General features: G+C 34.7%; 2 protein-coding genes across 2 annotated transcripts in view; both read right to left on the bottom strand.

The window, feature by feature from the left end:
* Nucleotides 1-2,279, bottom strand: part of GSDME (gasdermin E) — a 45,403-nt gene extending 43,124 nt beyond the window's left edge. The window contains exons 1-2 of the mRNA XM_081971437.1: nucleotides 2,121-2,279; nucleotides 256-502 (exon numbers count right to left, since the gene is read on the bottom strand). Of these exons, the coding sequence (XP_081827563.1) occupies nucleotides 256-475 (220 nt within the window). The 5' untranslated portion in view covers nucleotides 476-502; nucleotides 2,121-2,279. The remainder of the gene's footprint in view (nucleotides 1-255; nucleotides 503-2,120) is intronic.
* A 2,094-nt stretch (nucleotides 2,280-4,373) lies between these two features.
* On the bottom strand, nucleotides 4,374-19,721 carry LOC309401593 (uncharacterized protein; the record flags this gene model as incomplete). The annotated part of the gene is made up of 10 exons (XM_081970660.1): nucleotides 4,374-4,388; nucleotides 4,992-5,016; nucleotides 8,266-8,292; nucleotides 8,907-8,943; nucleotides 9,261-9,291; nucleotides 9,911-9,968; nucleotides 10,920-10,950; nucleotides 11,935-11,962; nucleotides 14,264-14,314; nucleotides 19,683-19,721. 10 exons carry the CDS (start codon nucleotides 19,719-19,721, stop codon nucleotides 4,374-4,376), a joined length of 342 nt encoding a protein of 113 aa, XP_081826786.1.
* Between the last annotated feature and the right edge of the window lie 265 nt (nucleotides 19,722-19,986).

Genomic DNA, 19,986 nt, shown 5'->3' with positions numbered 1-19,986 from the left:
ATCTGAACTATTTTGACTGAAAATGGATTTTAAAAACTTATAGAAAAACTCCCCCCCCCCCCAAAAAAAACCACCAACCACTTCCAGAAAACGAACCAAAAAAATGACATGTAAAATAATATTGCTGTATCTAACTTTTGGAAAAAAAGGATCACTATTTCAAAGTTCAACACTAATAAAGCAGGTCGTTTGTACAATAATGCATAGGACTTTGCACTTCTTATCTCCCATAACAGTGTTCAACTGTGACTCTACCTGGCTTTATAGGTTCATGCATGTCTTCAGAAAGCAGATCATTCAATGAAACTGATGAGAGATGATACTTTGGATTTTGCCAGCACCATGTTTTCTTTTTCTTTGTGACTAAGTTCAGGAACTGTAATTTATCTAAGTTATTCAGGGATGACACAGAGATTAAATCTCCTCCACAGTCAACCTCCTTCACAAAAGCCTTGGTTGCTTTTGCAAACATCATAAGGATGGGAGATATTCAAAAAAAAATCTGGAGAAATAAAATCAAAATGTGAGAAATACAAATAATGTGAGGAAAAATATCCATTTGCAATGTAGTCTTTGACGTTACCTCAGTTGGGACCAATATTTCTGTTGCTAAGCATGGCAGTTGTTAACAACTCAATTTTACAATCTTTTTTGCAGTTATTAAGTGAATCACCTAGGCAAATCCAGTTTGCCCCATTGACTTTGCTTATCAGAAAGCATCTTGGGAAGGTCACAAATGATAATCACAGAATCTTAATAAGCTGCAATGATCATAAGTACAAGTTTGGTTGCCAAATGTCCAAATTCTGGTCATGTGAATGCTGCAGTATTCATAAGGACCTGTCATAAGTTCTTTTTATCGGTTATCAGTGCTGTTGCAACTTTGAAGTCGCTAAAAATTGTGTTAAGGCAAGGACTGTAATTTAAGGTATACCTGTATAAATAAGATTGATTTGTACTTATAAGATTTCTACCCAGCCATACTTTGCAACTTTGTTCCCTATTGCTGTAAGAAAACAAAAGAATAACTTATTTTAACCAAAGTAAGGCAAATATTTTTTAAAAATACAATATTGTAACATAAATTTGATTTTAGGTGGGGAGTTGGTGACTATCGGCAAATATATTTATGCAGTTTATGGTAATGAAAAATGCCATTATGCACTTCTTTTGCCTCTGATGATTCCCCCCCCCCCCAATTTAACAGAGTAACACCATTCACTGCTCTATAGATTAGAGACTATCCCAATAGTATGTGCAACAGTGGCAGAAATAAAAAATAAAGCAGCCATAGCTACACATGATGTTTGTGTAATAAACGAAGAGCTGTAGTTGTAAGGCAGCAAGAAGCCGAAGCAAACAACCTTTTTTTCTGTTTAAATTCAAACTACAATGCTTTGAAGCAGCATTTCTCTGTGCTGACAGGAATTTTGGAAGTTTCAGCAGTCTTTAAAACTGCTGAGATTGAAAAACAGTCAACTAAAGCAGAAACTTTTGGTAGTTTTAATTTACTCTCACATTGTAAAACTGTAAGAATTGCATAGGAGACAAAGGTGGTACTTTGTGCTATCCCCCTTTAGTACTAATTTGGATCATCGATGCAATTTAACAGCGGCAACAGCAACCTTCCCGTCCCCCTCCATCTAATCATACAGTACCGAACAGGAAGATCTTATGAGCAGGGATCCCCAAACTCGGCAACTTTAAGACTTGTGGACTTCAATTCCCAGGATTCTCCAGACAGCCATGCTGGCTATAGAATTCTGGGTGTTGAAGTCCACAAATCTTAAAAGTTGCAAGTTTGAAGACCTCTTCATGAGGAAAGAGAAAGCGAGACAGCGACGGTTCAGATGGCGGGAGAGCTGAAGAGGGTGAATCTTGCCTCGGTCGCTGAGAGAGGCAGAGGGATGCGCTCTACTAGAAGAGGACAGGAGCATCAAGCCGGTGGAGGCCCAACGAGTCGGAGACACTAGCTAGACTTGGTACGATACAAAATATCATTAGGTTTTACAGGAGGAAAACAGGAAAAGAAAGGATCGTTTACCCCAGTGCAGGAAAAGGAGGGTTTCACCTAGAATAGCATCTGCAACATCCCTTTACGCGTCTTTCTTTTTACTCACAATTTCCCAGGGTCGACAAGAACTCCCGCGGCCAAAGCCCAAAGCCCTTAGCAATTGCTCTATTGTCCGGGCCTGTCGCTCCAGACCGCGATGCTTCCCCACTCGACGGTAATCGAGCCTTCTCCTGATTCGCTTTCCGAACTCGCGCTTTCTTGTTGTTTATTCGCTCGTGACCGGCGGGGAGGAGGTTTGCTCCGAACGAGGGGCGTAGCTAGATGCTGCTTCTGCCAACGTCGTAACAGATACGAACTGACGGACTCGACCCACGATGCAAGCAGCGTGATGTAGCAATGAATGATACAACGGTGCCTGCGTTTATTTGAAAGCTAACTAATTGGAAGTTGTTTTATTTCTTTTCTTACGTAGTAATAATTTTTGTATTTACATGTGCCCGCTTCCTTCAGAGGTTACTTAAAGTACATTTCTATTTAGGCAACTTGAAAAATACTAGGTCTGTATTAACATGTTTCCAGTGATAAAAGATAAATACATAAAGAACCAAAGATATGGGCGGAATCACGGAGGAGAATATAATACATCTCTCCCGTGCCACCTATTGCACTTTGGTTTATAATCCATAGTCGAGCAAATACTCTCAAGGCCGCCCAAAATGTCATAAGAAGGCAACAAGTTTTTAACTTCCCAGAATTTCATCAGGCAAGATGCTATAACAATAAAATAAAACCAAAGGTCTAAAAATCAGTCCAAATATGAATATAAAAAGCAGTTTAGCTTTAATCTGAAAGAATACCAGATGTGGCAAAAATAATTATGCAACTAGACGATGACAAAATTTTTTGAAGCCCTAATGAAATAGTCACCAACAGATATGGCAGATGATATATATAACATCAAGAAACCAAGAAACTGGTTGATCTTCATTTTTTGTTATACACAGAAACAGCATCTTAAATTCCAGAGCTTGGAACAGATCTGCCTCTTGTTTTCAGTGCAGCTAATCATTTTGGTCTAAATAACATTGCATTCTTTATGTTAGCAAGTCATGCTATAAATTTTAATACTTGCCAAAGATTTTAATACTGGCTAGGCCAAAGATTACATAAATCCACTTAAAGATCAAGGCCCTTTTTAGTTAGTAACCGGGCAGGTTAAAAGTAAAAAAAAACACCTAAAAATGCCATGTTTCATGATAAAGTAAAAATCATATTTGTATTCTATTTTCTGGGAATAGATTGCAACTCTTTGCAGCATTACCTGAGACAAAAAAAAATATCTTACTCATGCCGATTCAAAAACTATAGTTAGTTCAGAATGCAATGTCCCAAATGCTAACAAGGCCCCTTGATTAGGAGCACATTGCACCAATGCTATCAATCTCCCTTCTAAAGGGAAGATGCTACAAATAATTAGTGCTGCTCCTGCCAAGATTTGCCTCATGTCTCTTGCTCCTTTTTCTTTCCAGAAGTAGGGCATTAGTGTAGTTTCTCTTTAGGTAATCTAATAGATCAGGCCAATTCTGGTTGGAACAATCAGTCCTGTTGGAACTCATATATAATGTCGTGAAGAGCTTTCTAGGTCAAACCAGCACTTTAAATTGCACCTGGAAAGTAACTGATTATAAATGCAAGATCCATAAAAATAGATAAAATAGATAAGACAAAATAACTCAAAAATAAAGATGAGACCAGCCAGTGTGGCTAGAAATGGCTTGTCCTCACTTCAAAAGAAGCATGCTGAGAACGAATATTCTGGAGGCCATTCTGCTTTTATTTTTGAGTTATTTTATGTCTGAGTTGTCATTTTATTGCTTTTTAATTGGAGATTGATTGCCTAGTGCAGATGTTTTAAATGTTTGTATATAAGATGTGTGTGTAGTGGCATACAAAGATAACAATATCATACAATTTGTATTTCCCCTTGGTCCTATTGAAGTGAGGTATTTTATGCCTCATTATTGCAAAATGAAGAGATAGGGACTTATATATCCTTGCGATTATGTCCTTGTGATTAAATGCAGATGATTTTACTAAATTGATAAATATTACATTTCCACACTTTACTGAATGAAATAAAATCCTTGGTAAGGTTATATGGATGTATGTCATTGTTCTAAACATCAGCAGGTTCTGTAAACCAGTTTATAATCAATTTAAAAAATTGACCCAAATTATGGCAGATTAAAATATATTTATTTGTCATATAGATATAAATATTTTAATACATTCAATAAAATTTAAAATGTGAAACATAAATATTCTCCAGTATTTAGATTATATTTATACTGGATTTCTGCTACTCAGATTCACCCTGAAAAGAAAACAAAGACAAATTTTTAAAATGCACACCAAGTCCTAACATTTATATTACAATTTTCACCATAAAGTAACCTAGATATTCCAAACTTAAAGCAGTTGACATGCTATTGTTCTTAAAACTGAATGAAGTTGACATCCCACATTTCTAAACTAGCTGGTAAATGGAATAGGAGTATGCAGAATCCAACATTTTTTGAAATGTCCATTAATACATATAGGTCGTCCTCGACTTAAAACAGTTCATTTAGTGACTGTTCAAAATTACAATGGTACTGAAAAAAGTGAAATGACAATTTTTCACACAGTTATAAGTGTTGCAGCATTCCCATGATGATCAAAATTCAGACTCATATTTATGACAGTTAGTGTCACATGAGCACTTTTTGCAACCTTCTGACAAGCAAATGGGGAAACCAGATTCATTTAACAACCGTGCTACTAACTTAACAACTTCAGTGATTCACTTAACAATTGTGACAGAAAGGTCTTAAAATTTAACAAATGTTTCACTTAACAACAGAAATTTTGCACTCAAGTGTGGTCGTAAGTCGAGGACTACCTGTACTTTTATATAAAAAACTACTTGTTTGCTTACCTGACTGTAGTCTTCAACAATATAACTAAATTGATTGGGGAGAAATAATAATTCAATCAATTTCATAGTCTAAGATGTAAACTATAATTTTATCTAAAGCCCTTAGCTATAAATCTACTTGAAGACAATTCTCACTAAGCACAATATGATAGTTTTGATGTGTTCTGCAATCAAATCAGGGCAAAGTTCGAACATTTAATTGATTTTGATTTAGATCTTACCAACTTCTACACCACAGTTTAGTAATGTTGTCTTTTCCTTTTAAATGGAATGTCTTTGGCTAACCTGAATCAATTGATGTTTGTTCAAGGCATTGGGTCTAGTGTAACATAAACCATGGACCCATGGGTGCTGTAAATGCTGTCTTGTAGTTGTTCAGATAGCATGGCACGATAAAGGCAGCTATAGATTGCCATTCCTGTCAACCACGGTTGTTTCCAATTTGTGACTATTTGGGTAACACTTTCTGGGTTTCTTTTTCCAAATTGGAAGAATATCTCCTCATACTGGCCTAATTAGTCACAATTATTGTGTGAGAGAGAAATCTGATCCTCTCAAGAGCTTTAAAGATATCTGTTATATACTGTGGCTGGAACACTCTCTTTTTATAACTCTTTGGGTCTCCTAGCTATATATTTAGAGACAGTTGGAGTTTTCCAACAAGTAAACTTAAAAGAAAGCATTCACTAAAATTAAGAAAAAATTAAATGATAAGTTTGAATGTCATGATAGACCTAACATAATACTTTGGGTGAACCAGATTAATGGATAACAAATGAATTAACGGAAATCCTCTTAAATAAAAAAATTCAAGAGTGAAAAGAATAAATAGCCTCAATCCAGTTTTATCTCTTTGTGCCTTTCCAACCTCATTAATTTGTAGAATCCAGAAGATCAGATTACACTTTGTATTTGTCATGCATCCTTTTAAATAAAAAAATATTTCTTAATACCTTGAATCATCTTCTTCAGTTTGAGTTTCAATTGTTCTGTGGGGTGAAATGAAACTAGTTATTTCTCACTACAACTATTAGCCATTCATCTCATGATCAGAATGCAGTATGAAACTACCATCTATACCCATGACTGCGAACCTATGGTATGTATGCCACAGTGGCACGCAGAGCCTTCTCTGCAGGCACACAAGCTGTCACCCGAGCTCAGCTCCTCCGCGCATGTGTGCGCACCTCCCATGAGCCAGCTAATTTTTGGGTCTCTGCAGTGCATGTGCAGGGAGGATGCATTTGCAGAGGTGGGGGGGTTGCATCCCCTGTGACCCGTTTTTGGTCCCAGGAAGCTTCAGGGAGGACTGCTAGGCCCAAAATAGGGCGCAGGGGGGTCATTTGTGCAGGGGTGGGGGGAAACATGGGGTCACACACGTGTAGGGGGGTGGGGCACATGGGGGGTATCACACACGTATTGCATTATGGATAGGGGCGCATGAGGTTGTGTGCGTGCACTTTTGGCACACGATGACAAAAAGGTTAGCCATCACTAACCTATACCTTGGGCTACATATTTAGATTGCAACATTCTGTATGACCATTAGATGGTAGCAAAAAGATACGGAAAATTGTTTCTGCTGTTTTATATTGTACTTGTTTAGATTTATGCAATTTAGATTTCCTAGGCTTACTATACATCCTAGTTTTATGTAGGAAAGGGGGAATGGGGGAAACAAAACCCTGCCACACAATTATTGTAAAGTAATGTGTAGTCCATATTTGATATATTGGCTTTCAATATGATGTTGGAATTTAATTCTCTGGGCATAATATCTACAGCAAATAATAAAAGTAATAGTTCTATTTAACTCTCCCTTCACCCATCACTATATTTACATAGAGAAAAGTACTACATAAAGCAGGGGTGTCACACTCAAGGCCTGTGGGCCGGATCCAGCCCCAAGGGCTGTTTAGATCTGACCTATGGGACCGGCCTAGAAATATCAAAGGACCTGCCGGCGGTGTCTCTGCTGGCTGAAAATAGGCCATGGGGGGCCCAGGACACAGCCTGTTTTCATCCACCATGGCCTCCTGCAGCACTCTGCTGGCCAAAACCAGGCTGCAAGGGAGGCGGCTCACACAATGTAATGAGTGGTTATATGGTAAGCTGTATGATCTACCTTTTGAATAGTATCAACAACCCTTGGCATTTACTGTATTCCCTAAAGAAATTCATTATTCTTCATTGCTCCAGTGACTTGTGAGAAGGCAACCCATGCAATCAAAACCCTTAAGAAAGGCTGAGTTGGAAGGACTAATTGAAGTCATCAGGAGATTTTAAAAAAATAAAAATTAATTTACTATAGTAATGCCTTACCTCTCCCCCCATGAAGTTTTATTACTTCTCTTAAGGAAAGGAATCTGCAAGTGTTTTATAGTGGAACAATATTTGAGAGTGAAATGTAGCAGTTACTATCCCAAACACAAACTCCACTTTGGAAGTTTTAAAAGATTAGTTAGAAATTCCAGGTAAGCATTCCCTTCATCTTCACCTGAAAATATCTGCAAACAGCTCTGTGAGTCAAAGGGTAATGAGTGTATGCTACAACTCAAAAATAATGGGAGTCCCTGACTTACAACCATTTGTTTAGTGTCTGTTCAGGCCCACCATGGCCATGCCCATCCCTGGCCATGCCCCAACATTACCCCCAGCCCTACGAGGTCCAACACAACCTGATGCGGTCCTCAATGAAATCAAATTTGATACCCGTGGTATAAAGTATCAGGAGGCAACTGCCATCAGAAACCTGGCATCAGGCACAATTGCTTCTAAATAAAACTTCTGTGCATGCATTTAAATTAATGATGAACAACTTATTATTAAAATTGGCATAATTAGATGAAATAGTTTATACTCATAAATTAAAACATGGTTATATAAATTGCTAGAAATGGAAAAAGGATACTAGCAAACTAATTTAAATACAATTATTACAGCACGGCATTATGTGAATGGGGTTTTCTACAATATGAAACTTATTTTGAATAATGTTTAGACAAGCAGATAATTTACAATTTTTTAAAAATTGTACTTACATTTTAGTGTAAGTGATCATTTATAATTCTTCAAGCATTTTTAATTTACTAAAATCCATTTTATTTGATGAAAAATTAGCAAATACACTTCAATTGGATAGAAAAGTATTTTTGTTGAAATATAATCTCTCACATACCAAATTTAATTTCTTAAGGAATTTCTTTAAAGAAACACCAATGTTTTTAACTTAAAAGCAACTTTGAAACAAAATATATTACATAATTATCCTTACCTCTTCTCCAGTTCATCTGTTTGAGTGCTGTGGATTTTGAAATGGAAGCTTATCATTTTAGAAGTAATGATATTGACTGATATACATACCCTTTATTAAATGCATAACCCCAAAATACTTTAACACAATTTTTAGAATTGTATTCACACTTTTAAATAAATCAAATGAAATTGAACAGTATTATTGATCTGGTGTGTTAAATATAAATTAATGTACTACAAACTACCTATAGAAAAAGCACACATCCTATTAAGACAATCATTCATAAGAATGGATGTAAGGATGTAAGAATTTCCTCAAGTGCATCCTGAAGTTTGAAATGATAAATAAAAATTGTAGCCTGAATCTTAAATAGGTATAAGAGTTTTAAAAATGTGAAAACTTGGATATTTGGACTCCAAATTGGAAGTTACTGACTGATCCATACAAAAGTGGTCCCACCCACCTTTTGTCATTGTTGCTACTCTAGCTACTGAATCCAAAAACAGTAGGTGCCAGCCATCAAAATTTGCCCAGCCCTGCTACAGGTACTATGAATACACAAATAAATGGCAATACCTATAATTTTATAAATATATCTAGTTAATTACTTTGAGTAATTCTCTGCATTAACTGTTGAATGGAACACAACCTACCCTTACCTGACATGCTTCTTTGGTTCACTTAATATTCTTTTGGCTATAAAATTAAAATTGACATCACGTTCATTTATATTTGGATTTTAAATATATATTTACTCTTTGCTTGAACTAATCACTTTAACAGAAAATGTTTCATATATTCAGCATTCAGGTTTAAGGCAAAGTTTTCTAACAGAAAACAGAATTTCAAAGATGTTTATTTAAACTATGGAATTAATATATCAAATAATGCTTAACTTAGAATAATATACTGTTGCTATTCATAGTAGGATCACTATGTCATACAAACTGACAAAAAACAAGTGGCTTTAAAAAATTGAATCTTTTGTAACTATTTAAATATTAGTAACATACCTTGGCCACTGAGAAGTTCAGACTCTTCATACTGAAAGGAGAGATCTAACTTTCATTTAATTATACCAAGCCAAAAGTCTTCAGAAGTTCAAAAGCTATGATATTGTTTAAATGTAAAGATTTGCCTTTGAGTCAATCTTCTTCTGGTGATATATATCTGGGCTGCAAAAATCTGAAAGAGCTAAAACTTGCTAATAAAAGAATATTGATGTTTGGATTTGCATATCACACTAAGATATCATATGTTCTTTAAATAGCACTTAGGGTTGTTAAAAATCTTCTAGAAGAAAGCAGTTTTCTGTATATGTTGCCATCCAATGCATATCCAAATTTGTGTATCCCATATCTGGCAATGCTAGCCTTTATGGTTTGTAAACAATGTAAATAATTGTGTGTTGAATAAGGTCTGCCAGTTGCCATTGTAAAATAAATCACTGTTAAGATAGTTGAACTTAGCATGTAAATTGGATGGAGTCTCCTTCAATTTCTAGTACAACCAAGCTAGTCTTAATCAAGTACTATTGATTTTACAATTTTCAAAGATATTCAAACTGCATTATCACTTAGTACAACACGGAACCCAATCTATTCTTCTTTGTGCAAAAAGTAAGTGACATTAAGGATTGTTTCTAAAACAAAAATCAACTCACCCAGAAATTGGTAACATTCAGGTAATTTGATATTTCACCAGAAAGTCTCTCAATTTCACTTTGAAAAAGCAGAATATAAATTCACATACATATGTTTAAATTGAAAACTACTACCATGTCAGTTATCTAAAAAGCATAACAACATTAAATGGTATCCAGTCTGTCTCTGTAGGCTAACATTGCCTATCGTTTTTATTCAAACATTTATAGGTTTTATTCCATTTTAGTAAGAAAAAAGAGAGAACCTTATAGGTTAGTAATTGAATTTAATTGCTATAGGCATCATCTCTTTGCTGCATTTCTCAAGGCCTTCATCACTTATAAATATATATACCCACTAGACGCTCAACTGTTACTTGGGTGTCTATTCTGTCCATTCTGATTATCAATGGTAGGCTTCCTTTGGTCAGTATCCCTGAGAGATCAGTCTCCGCTGATACACTGTTGCTGCCTCCTGCCAATTTTCTTACTGCCATTATGCCACTAGATAGTCAACAGCTTAGTGCAGTTTATAGGCTAACACCAAGCACTACTAAACAGTTGAATGGTGATGCTGCTATTGCCAGCTTTCCAAGCAAGCTGTTTAGATGTGCTATGCCCACTGCTTCTCAATCTATTACAGGCTACCAAGTGCACCTTCCTGCTCATTCACCCATGAGGTTACAATGGAAGCTGTCTTGTCACTGCCTCCTGCTTCCACTGCGAACTTTCACAGCATCGATTTATAATACAGAGGAATCTGAAAAGACTCTAAATTTTTTCAGCCCCTCACAAAGGATACATACATACATGTATATATATATGTATGTATATGTATCTATGTATGTGTGTGTGTCTATGTATATATATTCTCCACCTTCAACACAGTTCATCACCAAATTTCTGTGTCCAATCCCTAACTTTCATCTAGGCTTGAGACCATTAAAATAAATATGTAAAAAAGTACTTTGGTATGTCAAAAATCTTTCAACAAATATATTAAAAGTGCCATCAACATATAATAACTTACTTCTCATATTCTTCTTTCTTCAGGGCCCAGTCTGAGGGGGGGAAAAGTTTGCTTTTTGAAAAAGTAACCTTCCTCCAGATGTGAGTAAAGTTTTATTTTCTTAGAGCACATTTTCTTATTTCAGAATAATTATTACTAATTCTGTCTATTATTGTAGTCTTTACTTAGTCAAACCAAATCAGTATAAGAACTGTTGTACTGGGCCAAGGTCATCTACAGATTAGAGATGAAAACCATTCTCTCACTGATATTTTACTGTAACCGATATTTGGAGGCATGTTAACTTCAGCCCAGATAACACTGAGCAAGTATCACTTGCTCTTAATAGAGTTGTTCTCCCTGGCTACCCTCTTTTAAAGCCATACAAATGAATGGGCATTATTACATATTCTGGGTTTTGGATTACACTGGTTTTGGATGCACTGTATACAGTAGTTCCTTTTATTTGTTTCATGTTTCACATTTTCTAATCAGTTTTATTAGATGAGTTCTGATTCTAGTATTTTGAGTCAAGGGGGGTGCAGGAATGTCCACATTCTACAGGCCATCTATAATTTCATATATTTCAATAATGTATCTCCTTAATAAGCCTTTTCACATGGAAATTATTTGAACATATTTGCTTAGCTTTAGAAAGAAACAATAGAAAGTTCTCCATAGTAAAACATGGTAAATCTAAATATATTTCTTCATATCTTAAGGAGTTATTTGGACTGTGTCAGAATGCACAGGCTAAAAATGAATTTCACTCATGAACTAGGAGATGAGTATAATATCATTTGGACATAGCAGAAAAAATGATAAGGCATGCTTATATCATAGTTAGGTAGAGAAATGATCCAAGTTTGTAGCATGATAAAAATGACTTGAGGGCATCACATAATTTTTGACCTAGCCAGAATATTTTTAAAATTAATAACAGGGGCAAATAGTCTTAGCCTTTCTGGACCTATATTGACCACTATACTTGTCTAAAATCACAACCTCCTCATAGATTTTGTTTGCTAATACATACCTTTTGTTTTATAACGCAGCCTTGAGTTCTAATTTTAAAAAGAATATCAATCACGTTAGGCTTTATGATAAACTACATTCTGAATACATTGACAAAATTGCCATTACTATGAAGCTCTATGATTACATTTCAAAGTCTGCAATAGAGAGAAGCTAAATGTTTTATTAGGGCTATGCAGATTCAAATGGAGAAAATATGATTTGTGAGGCATGCGATCATCACATAGCATTTGACAATTCCTTCTTAAATCAAACATATCCTTTCTTTGGAATACAATATTATGTCACATGAGATCAGATAGTCGTAGATTTTTTTTTAAATGGTGAACTGTTCATCACATGTACTCTAAATCACATTTCCCCTTTTTAATCTGTATGACTTTACAGCCATTTCATTTATTTCCAAATAGACATCTTCAGCTTAAGGCTTTTTTATAATAATCCATCTAGCTGGAATTGGGTAATATGAATATGTAACACAACCAAAATATTATTCATTCCAAATTTTAATATTTACAACATTTACATCATACTCTTTTGTCATGTGGTAATATCAAGATTTTATGTCATGCATAAGTATCATCTCAGATTTTGGATTAAAATACGTATTTCTTTTAACCTACCCTTTCTACAAGGATTTCCTGTGCTCAATCGTTTAGTCCCTGGTCATCTCACAGTTGAACTATTGTAATGAGCTCTACGTGGGGCTATCCTTGAATAGCATTTATAAACTACCACTGGTGCAGAGTGTGGCCATATGGGCAGTTATGAGGGCCCCTAGAAACCCCCAGTAACACCACTGTTCCTTGGGCTGAATTAGTTACCAGTCTACTTCTGGGTGCAATTCAGGATCCAGGTTAGTTGAAGGACCATCTCACCCCACTGGGATTGGCCATCTCATCTGTGCTGGCAGAGAAGGCATGCTGTGGTTCCCATCAGCCAGAATATTCTGGCTCGAAGGTGTAGGAGTCGGGCCTTCTCTGCTGTTGCTCCTGCCCTCTGGAACATCTTGCTCCCCAATGTGAGCTTAGCTCCAATCTTCCTATCTTTTCATAAGGGCCTAAAGATTTAGCTCTGCTAGTTGACTTGGCACGCTAGTGGTGGGAACATCACAGTGGAGGTGATTGATTGAATAACAATTAACTTGTCCATGCCCTCCCCATATGTCTTTAGGCTTTAAAGTTGATTTTAATTATTTATATTTTAACTGTACATGTATAGACATATATTTTTATGACTTAAGCCACCCAGAGTTACCTATGGTAAGATGGACTGCAAATAAATTTTGTAAATAAATACGTATTTTTATGCTAAAACGTAACATTATATTTAGGGTTTATTAGACTGATTTCCTTAATTTTGTTTTGTAAGCATTAATTTCTCTTTTTACCCCTTTTCTAAGATAAACATATTTATATACATGGATGATAATATTCATGATTTTTATGATAAATTAAGTAAACCTTGCATGGTTAAGGTGAATGGATATTACACTACTGCTTTGCATTTCAAAAACCGTACACGGGAGTCTGCAACATTTAGTGCTTTGTTTAGGAAAACATTTCTAAGTCTTTCTTCCTTTCCTTTTTAATTATATTCCTGAAGAGAGGCTGCAAGAATGGCTGAGGTATTAGAATATGAAACTGAGGCCAAGTGAATAACCAACAGCAGGGGTGGGCAATTAGCACATCTGAATTACTTGGCAACACTTTTTACCCTCAGACTCAATGTCAGAGGTGTATACTTCATTTTAAAGTGGAGAAAAATGAAAGCTGTATATTCAGTGCACTTTACAAAAAAACAAATTTACTCTAGTGCATGTTCCCTCTTCAAAACTATATGTAATATCTGGTTTCTAAAGATTTTTCAGCCCAACTGAGATCAGGCAAGGTTCACTATATGCATATAGTGTGTCACAACTACATTTACAGAAATTGTAAAAATGTAAAAAAATGAGAACCAATCATTTCTCCCTTTCTATTTTTTCCATAAGTCCATAGAATTCTAGATAGTCATTTTATTTCTAATCTTTCTCTGATATTCTATTCCATCTTTAAAGTTTGGGGCATAAAATTAGTAGATTTCCCATATAAACCTTCCTAAACTTTCAAGGTAAAAGTGGAATTAATGCAAATTATTAAAATAATCATTAGATCATATGAAACTATGCAGCAGACTTAATCTGAAACTGAATGTATGATCATCAAATCAAATCATTCTATTAGATAAGGTGGATTTATCATTGAAATAATAGCCATTATATTGAACCCTAAAACACAGAATGATGCTGTAAGTCAATCATGCACTTAAATACATTATCAAATGGATACCGCATTTTTTAGCTTCCTATTTTCTGTTCTGAGAGCATCAATCTCCTGTACCTAAACAAAAAAACACACAAAAGTCTAATTATTTTTGCTATATAAGTAACATATTGTAAAGCAAAGATTAATTATTGAGATTGCAAAAAGGCTATGATAGAATTATTTTAAATATCTCCTCATGGATGGGATAGAGGCAATAGTATGGTAGCTTGCAAATAAATCTTTAAATTAGAGAGTTCAGCTTGCATGGAATAGCATAGGCATGCTTGGATTAAAAGTGGACTATGTAGCACACTGAAAAAATGTGCAAAACTAACTGCTATTATTCTTAACAGAAAATGCGGAATCTGGCACAGATATGACTAAAGGTGATAACAGACTACAGCTTCTCTATTTTATCACAGAATCATGTAAACGTCTCAATTGATCAAAGTCAAGATTGGTATTGGTATTGGAGTTCAGTATCTACAGGCTGTTTTGGTGACTACCATGGCATACAGAATAGTGACCTACAATGTAAAAAGAATAAATTATAACAAATGTGAATTAACAAAGGGAATGAACAAAGAAAAAAAGTAACATGTGTAGACAAATGGGAAAGACATAATGCATAAAACTGCAAATAAATATATGAAAAAGGATATATTTGCAAGAGAAGACCAAGAAAGTCATTTCTGGAAGGTGCTGATGAGAGGGGGGAGCTGAACAAAAGGCTATGCATGAAGCATTGGATAAATATGGTAGAAAGTAGGATGGTTTGCAAAGTTATAAATAGCAATAGTGTTAATGGTGTTGGTATAAATTAGTTTTAATTAGTTATCTTTTTCTTATGTTATGGCTTCTCTGGTTTACCATTTCTTAGTATTTTTCAGTATTCTGTATAATCCTGATTACTCCAAAAGAGAATTGCACGTCATGTCTATTTGCACATTACTGTAATTACTGTATAGCTCTAATTTATACACACATTCTTTCTTGAATTTCAGTTTCTTCTTTGAAATCTATTGCTTAAGCTTTTTATGGTATATAAATATATATGAAGGAAAGTCTTTTGAATTTTACTATTTTATTACAGGCTAGTGAACCTTGTATTGTTTTTTTCTTTATCAGTATATTGTTTGATTTGTGACTGCTTGTTTACTTTAAATGAAGGTTAAGATTTACTCTGAATGAACCATATGGTTTAGGTTTAGGTTTATTGGACTTATATGTCACCCTTCTCCCTAAGGACTCAGGGCGGCATACAACATAAAAACACATATTACAAAAGTTAAAAGAAAGATGAAATAGAATATCCAAAAAAAAAAAAAACCAATAGACATTTACAGTGAGATTTAGAAATTAAATTAAAATTAACAATTAAAATTAATAATTTATTTTATTCAGACCAGGCCGGCTTGCTGGAAAAGCCAACTTTTTAGGGCGCGCCGGAAGGACTGGAGGTCCATATATTTTGCCTCACATAAATCTCAACATCATCAAGAATTTTTCCTTCAAATGAAGGTGCAGTAAGAACATATGCAGAACAACAAAATCAAATTCAGTTTCTGTTGCCTACATATTGCTTTCTTGGCCATATTATACATATGGTTTGCCATTGGTATGCTCCCTATTAAGTAATAGGAGTAGAGTAAAAGTTACAGGCAGAACAAGCTATGAAGAGTGAAGTAAATGAATTTTAACTGTTGTTTTCAAATTTCTTGAAAGAATGTTCCTCCCATGGAAAATGAAAAATGCTCACAGAAGTGAGGATTTCTTTAAAAAAAAAATGACATTCAGCCCATAGAGATCTAATATTATTTCCAAATTGAAATTTTTTAATGTGGCAAAATTAAAGGTATTAGAGATTGATTATATTAACTATATTTAAATTTAAATGGAAATGACATATATTTTTGTATAGATCTAATCCATTAGTTTTTTAATGAGAGTTCCTGATATATAGGACAAAATTACAGGTGGTTTTGAGCCTGAAAATGTTGTATAGCCTTGTTTTACACGGTGATTTTCCTTTGCTTAAAAACTTCAATTTCCATGAACTTCACAATATCAATTTTTAAAATGATTTACTTACAGACTGACTGCTGTCCAAAAAGCTGCAGATTTCATGTACAAGTCTCTTTCTCTGATCTTTGTTTTTTCTTAAAATACAAAAATGTTATTTTTAAAGACAATATTAATTTATAGACAATTAATTTTTTTAAGTCTTATAAATTTTTCAAGAAAATAAATAGATGCTTACAAAATCTGCAGATAGGTTTCACTTTTCATCAGCAACTGCTCACCATTTTCTATGAAATAACATTTATGGATATTAAATCACACCTCTCACAATTAGACTTGTGCCATCACTATTTGGTGACATAGATTTGAGTCCTAGTGAATTTATCACTGTTGCATTTTTTTCATAAATATTAATATAAAATATATATTATTCAGATATAATAAATAATTGTTTTTAAAACAAAAATTAGAAATGTAATAAAATGTAATTATATGTGAGAATATTTGCAAAATTGTAATAATTTTTTACAAATTATTGCAACATGTTAACAATTGGTAGGAAAGCATCTATTAAGTTCAAAGTTTTTTTAAAATGATAAATTTGAAAAGAGAAGATCCACTATTTGTGCAATGCTTCTCGTAGAATAAGTATATTTCATAGATAATTTAGTTTGTTAACTTGACATTTCTATTATTAAAAGCTTTGTTTTTTCTCAAAAGAGAAATGGTGTGTATGGAGATACATGCACAAGTTCTACTAGATCAGCCAGCATTTGTTGGTTTGAAAAAAATGGCATTTCAGCATTGTTTATGTAAGCAAAATCTTCTTACAAATACTAAAGTCTGATGCACAGAGTATTTTCAAACAGAATGTTAACTGTCAGTATTATAAGCATAGTTCACTGTCACAATCTCAAACCTAATGAACCTATTTCTATGAAACAGTGGCTATCTTCTGGCAGGATAACATGTGTCCTCTAAATATCCTTCTGGCAGGATAACACAAATCCCTCTAAATTCCAATGTAACAGAGGTAAATGGGAAAGTTTACCAGTTATTTACCACTTATTTGCAACTAGTGTTACTTATTCTACCCAGCAGGTAATATTTAAATATATGTTAGAACTTTTCCTCACCATGTTTCTCAAGTAATGGCATTTTTAAAGCAAAACCTGCAACAAAAATAAAATTAGAATGATTTATCCTTTATTTTATGACTTGTCTTCCATTGGTCAAACTTGATGGAGAGGTCAAGCCAAAGCATCCAAAGGCTCCAAAACTGCATACCCCAATCTAAAAATCATTTCTTCTTCCCAGATAGAATGGGAGAACATTTCTAGGTGCCTCACATCCTAAAGTGGAATAGTAGCCATGACTGTAAATTGACAACTTGATAAAAAGATAGCAGGAAAGGAATAGCAAATTCCTGCTGCTATCATTTATATACACCTAACTGTTCATACATAAAAAGTGACTCATTGAGGTATTGGCAATCTCCATTATTTTATTTTGTATTGTTCCTGGTTGTTAAATAACAGTGAGAACAATTTATCAATGGACTGGCTTGCTTCCAGAAGTTGTGGATGCTCCATCACTGAAGAGCCTGGACAGCCAGTTGTCTAGAATAATAGTACAGAATCTCCTGCTTGAACAGAGGGGTGGATTAGAAGACTTTAAGGTCCTTTCCAACTCTTATTATTCCATATTCTACAATGTTTTTAATAATTAATAAGCCACCCACCTGCTGGGAATCAAGTGATATATAAATGAAATATTTTTTTAATTATTTATTTTATTCATTAAACATGAAACTCAAAGTCAAGTGAACATTTAAAGATGTGTCAAAAATATCATTGACTGGTGCTAATGGTTGATATGGGTTGCTGCCAGCATCCTAGGTGTCAACCAAGCATCTTCTTAAAATACATGATGTTCCGCATAGCAGTTTTTTGCAGTTCCGCTAGTATTATTGCAGGAAGCTGCCATTTCTTTATGTGTTTTGTAAACTTCGTAGACATGGTACCAAGTGCCCCGATGACAATAGGTATCACTTTATTATTATTATTATTATTATTATTATTATTATTATTATTATTATTATTATTATTATTATTATTATTATTATTATTATTATTATTATTATTATTATTATTATTATTATCATCATTATCATCATCATTAACCAATTTGCCTTTATTTTGAATGTCATGGATATGAAGTGCATTCCTAATGGAAATTACTAACAATTATAAATCAAAATTTCATTCAAGCTGAGCTTGATTCCTGTAGCCTCTATCCACTCAGTTTTCTTAATACCGTAACATTTTTCTTATTAAAACCATTTCCTAATTCACAGTCGATCTCAGACTTCGCCCCAAAGCTCAGTTATTTCCTCGTGGCCCTCCAGCCAAACACTACAAGTAGTGAGTGCTGACCCTGAAGACGTTACATGCTGCCACCTGCTGGGGCCTCATAGCACTAATAATTATTCCTCCCCCCGCCCCTCCCCGCATCTCCTATGCATCCGCTCTTAGTTGAGAAACAGCCCTATCAGTAGGCGGGAATTGTCGAACGTTATTCGCGTGCGCTTTTCTTTATCTTGAACCCAACCTCGCCGTCTTTCTGTGGCTGTTTCCAGGTTTTTATAAGCGTTAGGACAGCGCACTGAAAGTGGACAAAGAACAGCGGGGAGAGCTAGCGATCGACATCAACGGTCGGCTGTGGGGTGGGGACTCGAACGCGAACTCTCGAGCTAGTCTCTCCCCATTGGTAGGCGGAAAACGAAGGCCCGCCTCCCTCCCTCCCTTCTTTCGTCAGTTCGTCAAGGGCTGAGATCGCCCAGTGGCGGATTGTTGGACGCTTATTGGGGTACTTGCTGTTTTCTCCGCTGATGATGCTTCAGAAATAAGTTCCGTTTTTAACTTAAGTAAACCAACGGAGCGGATGTATTGCCAAAGGAAGAAGATGGACTCGAATAAACGAATATTTTGTGGAGCCGCAAATCGCTCTGAGTAGTTTAGTCGGAAGCAAACTCCGAATTTCTCCATAGAAGTTACTGGTAAATGTGTACAGTATTTTAAAAAACGGCCTTAATCTGTACATTATATTTTAGCATCAGTGACTTGCTTAACATATTTAATGGAACTTCATATATTTATAATACCTGCTTTTATTTCCAGCAGCTTCTTCAAGGAGGCTTATGACAGTTACTGATTCCAACATCAGTATAGGAGTATTTTCGGTTGCAGATCTTCAACTCAGTTAAGATCTGCATTATAACACACACAAAAATAACCAAGCATATAATCATACTTACAAGCCTTCATCCTACTATTCTTTTTGGAGGGTTAAGCTTATGCAAAATATTGGAAGACTAGGAAAAGAGAAAACAGCTAATGAGAGGACACCAATATCATTCTACCATATTATCATTGCAGTCTGTCATAACTTTCACCTCCATAATGCATTCCACTCTTAATGTATTTCGGGGGGAAAACACATGTCTATCCTGTTATTAACCACCTTGAAATCCCTCCTGTTATTTATCTTTTCAGATAATATTACAAGGTACTACAAATGTAATATTGATCCAAAATTAACTTCTGAAAATGGTAATATATTAAATAGAATCAGCAATCTCAATTTCCTCCTTGTACCTTCCATTCATAAAAAATTTTAAATAATTATTTTTTCCAAACTGGGTGTCCAGCTGTTTATAGAAAGCA

The sequence above is a fragment of the Natrix helvetica genome (genome assembly GCF_964273705.1).
Source record: "Natrix helvetica genome assembly, chromosome: Z".
Taxonomy (NCBI): domain Eukaryota; kingdom Metazoa; phylum Chordata; class Lepidosauria; order Squamata; family Natricidae; genus Natrix; species Natrix helvetica.
Note: the sequence above shows the minus strand (reverse complement) of the source record. Positions and strands in the feature narration are given on the sequence as shown.